Source organism: Quercus robur, chromosome 2, assembly GCF_932294415.1.
Source record: "Quercus robur chromosome 2, dhQueRobu3.1, whole genome shotgun sequence".
Taxonomy (NCBI): Eukaryota; Viridiplantae; Streptophyta; class Magnoliopsida; order Fagales; family Fagaceae; genus Quercus; species Quercus robur.
The window spans coordinates 33481406-33493163 of NC_065535.1; the positions used below are offsets into that span (position 1 = coordinate 33481406).

Sequence of the window (11758 nt, forward strand, 5' to 3'; positions counted from 1 at the left end):
GTTCGGATGAGCATTTACTTGCTAAATGTTCATTGTAGTCATTCTTTAATGACTGACCTTGTTTGATCAAGATGTGCTTATAGGTTTTATAGTGTTTACAAACTTGATCGCACTTTACTTGCTCATGTATGTACCATGTATTCAACTTGTCATAAGCTTAATGAAAGTTTTGTTTGTGTGCGAGTGTTTTAAGTTACAGGTATATACGTGCAAGTGCTTCACAGCTTCTAGATTAGGTGTGAGTGAGTTTTACCCCTATTCCCAAACTCTCGTTTAAGTCTAGAGTCTGTTTTAGGGTTTTGTCATTGAATAGCCAAAGGGGGAGATTGTAAAGTTGTAATTTACAACTATGTGTTTTGTTGACTTTTATTCCGTGCCAAATTTGATTGTAATTTTATTCAATCTTTTGTACCTTGTATTTATTGTGGGATTTAATTGTAAGGGTTGTGTGTAAGAGAGAAAGAATGTGAAGACTCAAGCAAATTGAAGACTGAAGAGTTTTCGCGAGTAGCTCGCGACTACGCATCCCGCGAAATGATGTATATGTCCTGCACATGACTAGAATGCGAAGAGTCAGGACAAGATGGAGACAGCTGTGTTTCACGAGTAGCTCGCGGGTAAGGCCTTCCCGCGAGACACTCGCAAAACATTCTGTTTTGCCAGATTGTCCTATCTGATGCACACTTTCTGTACCCACACTATATATACCCACATTACCCACAAATGTTGAGGAATGCTTTTGAGAGAAAACACTAGCCACAAACCTTGAGAGTTAGAGATTGTTATATATACCCACAATCTTCTATACAATTGCTTGTGGATTTTACTCAACTCCTACCTCTCCATTTTTATATCCTTGAGAGATTGATAGCCCAAACACTTACCACACCCTTTCAGAGTGTTTAGTGAGGTTTTGGTGCTGTTGGAAAGTATTAGAAGAAGCCAAGGATGGCAAATGCAAAATGGAGCGGGATCCGAAGAGCTAGACAAGACAGGATTCTAAGAAGCGTTGTTGGAGTAAGAGCTTGGAGGGCTTAGGTAGATCGAGTAGATTAGGCTTGAAGGGTCTCTTGCTAACTCATGTATCCCAACTGATTGTCTAGTGGATCGATTACCACGTGGAGGGCGGCGGAGAGGTTTTACGTCGAGGACTTCGATTTCCTCTTCGATAACACATCGCTATGTTGTCTTTGTATTTGCATATTTCTTTCCTACTCTTTTACCTTTTATTTTACTACTGTGTTATTATGAATATGGGTTAGAGTAGCTTGTTTATTTATACACTCGCATTTACTCTTTTCTGCACTTAGTAAAGTTAAAGTAAAATCTATCGAGCTGTAATTTTTATTTGGAGGTTTAAATAGTTCTTGTGTTTTCACATATTTTAGAGCATTCAGATTCTATTGTTGTAACTTGTAACAAATGATAACTTGAGTTTATGTTAAATCCCTAACAAGTTTTTTCTGGGATCTACATTTATGTTTAGTCCCTTAATTCCTGGAATCTAATTCGGTCCTTAATTAAAGATTCTGCTTGGTTGTTTGTAGATAAATTGGTCTCTCAGCCTATGGTGAAGATTTTATTTTATTTTTTTCTCTCTTCTTTCTTCTTCTCTTTATTTTTTTTTTTATTTTTTATTTTTTTGTGGCATGTGTGACATTTTGATATTAAACTATTTGACATGGAAAAAAAATTATCAATTCTCACAGAAAATATATTCTCAAATATTAAATTGTGGTCAATAAATAAGTATACGCACAAAATTATAATAAGAACAAACTGCAAATCTTATAAAATGATAAAATTACAGAAGTTTTTATCTTAATTGACACCTTCTCATATATTAGTTGCGTGATTAGTAGTATATTGTAAATATTTCAACAAAAGAAATTTTTTTTTTTTTTTCGGGGAAACACAAGAAATGAAGCCGAACAGCCATTATGCTGACTAGCAAATCATAGATTTGACTGCCTTTGTTGACGAATCAACGGTCATTGTGCAGTTCATTTCGGCTGACTTCTTCTTCTTCATCAAAAACATGAACACCACTTTCCCCTTAAACTTGGCATGGCTATTCAGAGTTAAAACCCCAGCACCTAACTCACTTCCAAGTTTGGTAGTGGATGGCAGGGCGTTTGAATTTACATTAACTGTGACAGTAACTTTTTTTGTCGAACGCATCCCAGCCGTATGTTTAGGAATAGTGACTTGCCCCACTGTCACACCCTGGTACATAAAGGTGGCATTGGTGCTATCAAATTTGTAGGGACCAAAGTTTGTGTTCTTAACCCGAACTTGGGCTGTGAAGCTCAAGTCGAAGGAAGGTCTTGCTTGGGTTCCAGTTTTGAAGTTCTGGAACGTGACATTAGTGCCTAACCTGACCTTAGGGGTCCTAGCTTTCATCAAAACAAGTGCAAAGACCAAGATGACCATGATCTCAAACACAACAAAAGCAGAAATATATATGGCTAACTTGATCCTTTTCTTTCTCTTGAGCACATGATCAGGTATTAAAGGGCCAGAGTCTTCAAGGTTTTCATCACTTCTTCTACTTTGGCTATCTGGTGGTACTAAAGGGTACACCTGTTGGTTCGCTCGATCAACCATTTTTCTTCTTTGAGAATTGTGAATAGACAAGTTTTCTTCTAATTTCTTCTCTGAAAGGGGTTTAGGATGTATATAGTTGGAGTAATTATTTGTCGAAATGGCAGCTGAGTAAGTGCTTATATATAGCGTGAATTAATAGTGCAGCCACCGAATGCGTCTTATAATTAGGGTGGATTTGTTGACGCCTAGATGGTCTCTTGCTTAGGAATGAAGGAATATCTGATTGTAAGGAAATGTTGCGATGCGTCCTGATTGAAAGGAAACGGACTTTTTATTGTTCTTTAAAGAGTTTTTTTTTTTTTTTTTTTTTTTTTTTTTGGGTTGGTATTTATTTTTTTTTTTTTTTTTTTTTGGTAAAAGTTGGTAAATCAGTTAAATTGGGAGTTGGTTTGGGTGTGGTCATAGGCGCGTTGATATTATTAACCATCAAAACGAGTCAAAAGGGACCCCTACAAACCAGGGAAGAACCCTTCAAAACAATCCTATGAGAGCAAATGATAGAGAGGAAAAGACACTAATTAACCAAGGCAGGCCAAAGCTAGAAACCAAAAAAATAGCACCTATCAATCAAATATTTAAATAAGAATTTTTGTACTTTTCTTCACATTCCAGCCGAGCTATAATGCCTCTTTTGATCTTCTTCAAAATCAGCTCCTCATTCCAGACAGAACCAACATGAACAATTGCGTTTCTTTGCAGCCTGATGTGACAGATAGGCAATAAACCACCATGCCAATTTACAAATAGACACGCTCAAGCTGTTACCTTTCAGACGAGTAGTGATCCCCCTCAATCTACCCGATCTTCCCATTTATAAAAAGCATCAAAGATAAGGCAAAGTTGCATTACTTAATCCCAGATCCTCCTAACAAAGGGACAGTCAAAGAAGAGATGATCCCTGTCCTCAAGAAAATTTCTGCATAACACATACTAGCCTTTGCACATGCTACGCTCATGTTTAGAGGCTCTTCCTACTTTTTATTTAACTAAAAATTTTGGAATTCTATGTAAACAGTTTTACACAATTCATAAATAAGGACAAATAAGATTCAAATTCTCTAGACTTTATAGGGTATTCTACAATGTAGAATTCTTTAAGTCCTCACATTTCCTTTAAAATAAATGGTTATGATGTTGCCACATTAGCAATTCAAAAATACAACCCTAAATTATTCTTTCAAAACACAAAAAACGCACTTCATCTATCCTAAACATTGCACCTGTTGAACTTCTAGTTTAACTTTTCTATGTTACTTTTCTTCTTCCAGAATAATCCCCAACCCAAAGGGGCAAAAACAATCCTTGCCTCCATTGAGTAAATAAGAAATAAACCAGTAAATGTTAAGGTGGACTCCCAAGCCAAAGCAAATCCTAATACTGGAGTCTAAATTCAACAGTAGGATGGTTAATCCTCCCAAAGATGAAACTGTAAATAAGAAAATTGCTTGAGAAATTCGGTTCAGTTAGGGAGGCAAACGTTTTCTAATGGTATCAGAACCGATGCTCAAGATCACAATCCAACAACTCCAGATGCAAGAGCTACGCTTGAAAAAATCACATGATGAAATATGATTGGATTTTTATTTCATTTTTAAAAGAGGATTTTGATGAAAAATGATTGGATTATTAATTGGTTTTAAAAGATATAAATGGGGAGGAAAAATGCAAAAGTTTTTAATGATTATTGTCGTTGAGTTGATGAGTTTTCTGAAAAAAGAAAAAGTAACAGAGCTAGGTCCAGAATTTTTTTTTTTTTTTTTTATAAATCTAGAAGTTGAACAACATTTAGGATGGATATGAATAAATTTTTGTGTTTTGAAAGATTAATTTAAGGTGATATAATTGGATTGATGATGTGGCAGCCTCTTGACCATTTACTTTAAAGGAAGGGTGATGATTTAAAGAACTCCACGTTGTAGAGTACTCTAGTAACTCTAAAGGATCTGAATCCAATCAAATGGAATTTGCAAAAGGAAAAAAACCTAGATATTCTTCCAATGAAATTTGGGCACGAAATTATATGATGTTTTAGCCAAGTGGGAGAGGTGAGGAAATCATGGATTCATGATTATGTGCCTCGGTAGATTTTAATTTTATTTTTTTTTTAATTTTTATGAATGTTTGAACAAATACCACTAATTCGAATAGTCTATATCTTAGAAGTTGTGATTGTGATTTGAATAGTCTATGAGTGCTATTGATTTTTCAATAATGGAAGTGTTGCAATACATGGAGGAGGGAGGAGTCTAGATGGAAGAAACTGCTTTAGGAAATTTTAAATTAGTAATTTTACATGTCTAACCTTATCATTTAAGTTTTCTAAACAGTTAGATTTTAAAGTACTTTGGGAATCTAAAAGTAGGAATTCAAACTGGAGAAAACCTTTAAATGGTAGTGTATATATATATATATATATATATATAGGCTAAAATGGTAAAATACCCCTTTCGTTGAAACTTTCCAGAAAAATGCCCCTGTCTAAAACTATTTAGAGATATGCTCCTGTTTTGAAACTCGATTTTTAGAAAATAGAGTTTGAATGAAAAACTTGATTTGGCAAAAATCAAGTTTCTTGAAAAAATTGAGTTACATGCTGGTTTGTTTGTTTGTTTGTTGTTGTTGTTGGTTTTTTTTTTTTTTTTTTTTTTTTTTAAAGTTTGATTGCCTATAATTCGATTTTCACCAAATCGAGTTTTTCATTGAAATTTAATTTTTAGAAAATCGAGTTTAAAACAGGGGCATATCCCTAAATAGTTTCAGATAGAGGGCATTTTGCTGGAAAGTTTTGGCGAAAGAGGTATATCCCCATTTTGGCCTATATATATTAGCTAGTTAAATAATTCAAAGTCACTTGCAAATGCCCCTTTTCTCATATATACTACTTGACATGTTGTGCATTGATGAGAGTTTCACTTCTCCATTTTTGTTCTATTGACTCGATAGTATTGAGGAGCTAGCTTGATGAAAATTATTGTTCTGAGTTCCATACTACTTTTAATTAATATTAAACTCTTTCTTTTATTTGATTTTGTTTGTTTTTAGACCCCTTAAAACACACTTGGATTAACCTAGTTAATTAGCCAAGTGATTACTTAGTCTGAATTCCAGATCTAGGTTAACACAATCATATAATCATATCAATGCAAAGTGCGGAATATAAAAAACACAAAGATATGATGACCCAGGAAACCAAACCGGTAGAAACTTACTAACACAACCACGTGCAAGCTCCGAGATCACGGACTCCTTCTTTCTTGGATTCTCCAGCAAATACAAGCACTCCTGCTTGTGTATCTTTAAGCTTTTATTGCAACAACTGAATGATCATCAAGTTCTTGAATTGAATTCTCCTTCTTGATAATCCTAAGTATGTGTGAAGGCAAATACCTCTAAATCTCACAAAAGATTCACACACACAGCAAAAGGAGAAACCTAAAACATGGCTAGGGTTTTCTCTTTTATACTTAAGACAAAACATAAAACCCTACACGTCATATGGGGTTAGGGATGAGTTGGAAAATTCTGCAGAAAAACATTCTACCCGAGTTTCGATTGGTCGAGCCTAATTCTCGATCGATCGAGCCAAGCAGAATCATACTATAACTTCTGCAGCAACTTGATTCCAACTTAACATAAAACGCATTCACTTTGAGCAAGTCTAAACAAGACTATAAAACCTGTTTTGATCATTATTTGCCAACAATACAAATTAGAGTTCTAATACATTAGTTTCTAAGTACTTAGAACCTAACAAACTCCCCCTTTAGCAATCCGTGACAAAACAAAAACTAAAATGCTCAAAGTTTACAAAGAAAAGCCCTTTACAAAAATAATGCCCATTACAACAAATCCAACCTAACTACTATCTATCAGTTGCAAGAATAGACAACAGCACGACTGAATCAACCTGTATATTTCCTGAAATACTCAACAAACGCATAAACGCATGTGTGGAAAATACAAGTAAAACAAAAATAAATCCTTGACTTCACAAAACACAAAGCAAAGACATATATCATGAATAACTCATAAATATAAATCAATAAGCAATGAAACAAGAAACATATAAACATAAACAATGTATCTCCCCCTATATAAAAAAAAATACATCAAGAGCCAAAACAAAATGTAAATACACAATGAAGCACCTAGATACAATCTAAATAACTCCATAAGCTCCAAAACATAAAAACTCCCCCGAAAACAAAAATCTCCTCTACAAAGTACTCCTCAAATATACTCCCCCTTTTTGTGACGGAATGCCAAAAGGCAATCAGAATCCATCATCAAAAGGAGGCAGCGGAGGCGAACGTCGAAGATGCTCCAGATCAGCTCTCAAAGCACGAATCTCATCAAGCAAATCCACCAAAAGCTGACCATGAGCTGCCTGAACGGTCATGACAGTCTCCAATGTACGATGAATGTCAAAGTCATCCGACGTAGATGGTGGAGGAAAAACAACATCTACAGGATCAGCAAACACCTCACCAGAAGAAGTACATGTAGTAGAAGAAGGACGAGGTGCAGTACTAGAAGGCTCAACCCTAGGGCATTTAGAGCTCGGTCTCAACTGAGTAGCCCTCTGCCTAAGAAAGGCGGCACCTATAGGAGCTACTATGTGTACGGGCTCAGAAGTAGGGAAGTTATCTAAACCTAAAAATAGCAAGATCCTATGAATGAAAACAAGATGAAAAAGAGCATGAGCGGTAGAGGAACTCTTATGAATTTCGTTCAAAGAATGAAGAAACAACTGAGGAAAACAAATAGGAGCATCCGTAACAAGAGCATACAAAAATTCACATCGCTCCAAAGGAATGGTGTGCAGATGAGAGATAGGCCACAAGGAATGACACGCTATCCTAAAGAAAAGATAGGTAGTCTCAGTGAGCTCAGCAGAAGTGATCCGAGGATCAGAACCCCACCGGATAGAAGAACCAGTGATGTAAGACATGATGTCATCTAAGGGAGGAGACTTATCATAAGGATAAACAGGGTTCGGGACCATGGGTACCCTAAGAACATCAGCCACTACACGAGAAGTAATGATGAACTCTACACCTCGTATCCAACTCTTTACTAAAGTGTTGGAATCATAGATGTGGATAGAGAGGTTCGAGTAGAACTCTCTAATCAGGGTAGTAGGAGGAGGATATCCAAAAGAGGCAACCAACCCTGACGCTCAAAATTAGCTCTAATGGCTAGATCTATCTTTTAAGGTTTAGTGTCTCAAACAATTCTTGGTTTTTCAAGCTCGAAAACCTATCACTCTCAAAAGATGGATCAGAAGAAGTGGAGGCTTTCCTATTGGCTCTAGTGATCTTAGTCATGGTGCTAGGGTAAGGACAAGGCACACAAAAAAAAACCAAAAAGAACAAAAGAAAAACCAAGGGCAGACTGCAAGTTAGCACAAAAAAAATATAGAAATAACAATCTATATGATGCATGAACAGACAAATGTCATGATGCATGCTCTAATGCAGTGATAACAAGTTCAATTTAAGTTTAGAATCACAAAATTGGCTTGAGTATAGAGTTTATAACAAAAACCCCAAAATTTTGAAAAACCACTTGTTCAATTTGTACAAAGTTGACCAATTGATCATCATACAAGTTAGAAAATACTTTATAATGATCAAATTAATCAATCCAACAAGCCAATTTCATCAATTAAACTCAATTTGAACAAAAACCCCAAATCGGGTAGATTCAAACCCTAGAACTTTCAATTTCTCACAATCCATCAAATTGATCAAATTAAACCATCAAGATCAGTTATATAACAACTTCTAACAAAAACCCATTGATTATTTCAAGAAATATGGCTTGAATCAACAAAAAAAACCCAAAAGCTAAGAGGTTCGAAATTTTCCCCATAAAGCATGATTTAATGCATGAAAACAAAAAATAAATGAAAAAGAAAGGGCAAAATAGTCTTACTGGCCTTGTAGAAGGAAAACCTTGCAAAAATTATGGAGGAAAACGACAAAAAAACTTGCTTGGAGCCTTAGACCGATCGAATAGAGAGAGAAAGAGTTTGAAAAGTTTTGAAAAGTGTATGAACACGTGAGAAACTCAGATTTTAAAAAACTCTCCATACGATTTTCGATCGGTCGAAAATGCTTCGATTGATCCAACACCAATGGAGCACCGATCGAAACAGACAGAGACTCATAGCAAATTTTAATCGCAATTTCGATCGATTGAAAAACAAGTTCGATCGGTCGAAATTCTGGAAAAATCATTTTTTTGAAAAACACAACATTATTACGCAGAAACTCCTCAAAACATTGAATTATATGAAACACATGCATGAGTATGAGATGAAATTCTTTTCAAAAACACATGTTTTAAACCCAGTTCTCCCAAAATTAAGATTTTCAAACCATTCTCCTTAGATTCCCAAGCATCAAATATGTTTTGCATAAAACTCAAGGAATTTTTCAAACTTGGTTGGTCAAACCAAAAACACACAATAACCTGTACAAAGTTTAGCAATGAGTAACTTGTGTAGTGTGTGCAACTAGCAAAAACTTGAGTTACATGTGAGATGATATGTGAATAGAAATCAAACATAAAGTCTACAAAATTCATCACATTGAGTTTGAAAGAGACTATCACCTAAAGAGTTACATCATATAACTCCCACATCTCCTAGATCATAAGCTTGCAATCATGTAAGTTTTTTTATTTGCCTCATATTGTACACACAAATTTTAGCAGAAACTTATTAAAATAGCCAGGATAATATACACACCAATTTTATTTGATTGATTTAACTTTAAGTCCAGTAATGTACACACCAATTTTAAGCAATTTAACCGAGGCTACACCTTATTTTCTTTTTATGCATGTGCTACACTTTCTCGAGCACAAAATCTTACGATATACACTAAGGTGTTCATGATTGGCTAGTGAACAGTGGTGAGATGGTTATTTATGCGTTTCTCCAAAGGTTCAAGTCCGACAGTGAAAAAAAAGAAGTGATTTCAATATCAAGACAAAGTGATCAAAAACTATAAACATCTTTCCTACACAACATGCACTACAGAGCTTCAACTAGTAAAGTGTAATAAATAAGCTTATCCAAGCTAAATAAGGTACAAAAACATGTTATGTGAAAATAAATTGACCAACCTTGTTTTCAATAATCAAGAAAATAAATGCAAAACACAATTTGCTTCTTTTTTTTTATTATTAAAAAAAAAACCTAGAATGAAACGCATGAATGTAATGCAATGCAAATCCTAGAAAAAAAAAAAACAAAGAGCAATGGTCACAAAGAGTAGAGCAATGAAGCACAAAGACCATGTCAGAAAGACTCACTTAGATTGAGTCTCTTGCATCCAAAACTTTTTAGATGCACCTCGAGCATTGGAGTTCTTATTCACATGAGAATGATTACCAAATCCAGGATTGGAACAAAGGTTTAGAGCCTTTACCAATTCACCAATAAGTACCATAGGATCTTGTGCTTAAGGCACAGGTACTTTTGGTTTGTTTGCTCGCTTAGCAACTTGCAACTTGTAACAGTTTGGACGAATGTGCCCAAACTTTCCACAAAAATGACAAACCCATGCAGGCTTATCGTGTGTCTTGCCCTTAGGAGGGTTAGGAGCCTTAGGTTTAGACTCATGAAGATCAACCCTAATCTTCCTAGGAGGTGTAACTTCTATAGATTTAGCCTCACTCATAGAGGGTTTGACAACATCACTCACAGAGGGTTCGGAAGAAGAAGAAGGAACCAAGTTTATGGAATGGGGTGCAGGCACAGAGATGCTTTCTACAAAACCTAAGCCAGTTTTATCACAGGGGGACTTTTGAACACTCAGAATGTGATCAAGTTTGGAGCTTGCAGACATATTAGTTTGTTCTCTAGCAACAGATAATTCAAGTTCCAAATTCTTAACTTTATCAAGTAAAAGCATGTTCTTAGTCTTCACATTATTCAACAATTCATTAGCATCAAACAGTTTCACAAGCAGATTATTCTTTTCAAGTTCAAGAGATGCAATTTTCTCTAAGCCTAATTCAACACTCATGGCATCCTTTGCAGCAACTTTGCAAAGTTTATTGTAGGCTTCTTGTAAATCTGCATCCTCAAAGAGTTCCCCATCAGAAGGGTTCTCCTCAACAACAATACTTTCATCAACTACAATACTTTCATCAACTACAGTAGTAGTAGTGAAAGTATTGAAGTTTCTATCCTCATCACTACCAGACTCATTGTTAGAAACTTCATCATCACTAAGGGTTACAGCCATAGCCTTACTCTTAGACCTCAAGTACGTAGGACATTCAGATTTCACGTGACCATACTCTTGACATCCAAAACATTGAGGACCCATAGAATTATTAGAAGATTAACCTACTTTTTCTCTAGGTTTTTCAGTGTTGTTAACCTTAGTAGGATCATTCTTCCTAAAATTTCTAGGTTCAACAGTGTTCTTACCTCTTTCCCTTCTGTTGTTGTTTCTAAGGAAATTCCTAAAGTTCTTAGCATCGTAACCAATCTCTGTAGCAGAGAGCTCATCATCAAATCCACCAACATCAACATCATCAACAGACTTAAGGGCCATTGATTTGGATTTGCTAGTTTTGGGTAGGTCCAACTTATAAGATTGAAGAGATCCTACAAGTTCATCAACAGGGATGGAGTCCACATCCTTGCTCTTAGTGATGGCAGTCACTTTGGGTCTAAAGTTTTCAGTTAAAGATCTAAGAATCTTCCTAACAATTTTAGGTTGATCATAAATTTCACCCAAGTTGTATGCAGAATTAACAATGTCATTAAGTTTAGCATAAAATTCATCAAAGGATTCATCATTAAACATCCTAATACTCTCAAATTTAGATGTTAATTGCTGCAACTTATTAATTTTGACAGCCTTTGTACCTTCATGCACAGTTTGGAGGATATTCCAAGCAGTATAAACAACCTCAATATTAGAGATTCTCTTAAATTCATCCATAGAAACAAAATTAAAAATTGCATTCATAGCTTTGCTATTGAAGGCTGCTGCTTCTTTCTAAGAAGTTTGCCACTCACTAACAGGAGTAGTAGGCTTCTCCCATCCATATTCAATGGAGTTCCAGACTCTCTCATTAATTGATTTCAGGAATGCTTTCATCCTTACTTTCCAATAAGCATAAT

At 35.3% G+C, this 11758-nt stretch overlaps 1 protein-coding gene across 1 annotated transcript; it reads right to left on the reverse strand.

The window, feature by feature from the left end:
- Positions 1–1947: 1947 nt before the first annotated feature.
- On the reverse strand, positions 1948–2669 carry LOC126697860 (late embryogenesis abundant protein At1g64065-like). The gene has a single exon (XM_050394992.1). The coding sequence runs from the start codon at positions 2605–2607 to the stop codon at positions 1948–1950; it is 660 nt and encodes a 219-aa protein (XP_050250949.1). The 5' UTR covers positions 2608–2669.
- Between the last annotated feature and the right edge of the window lie 9089 nt (positions 2670–11758).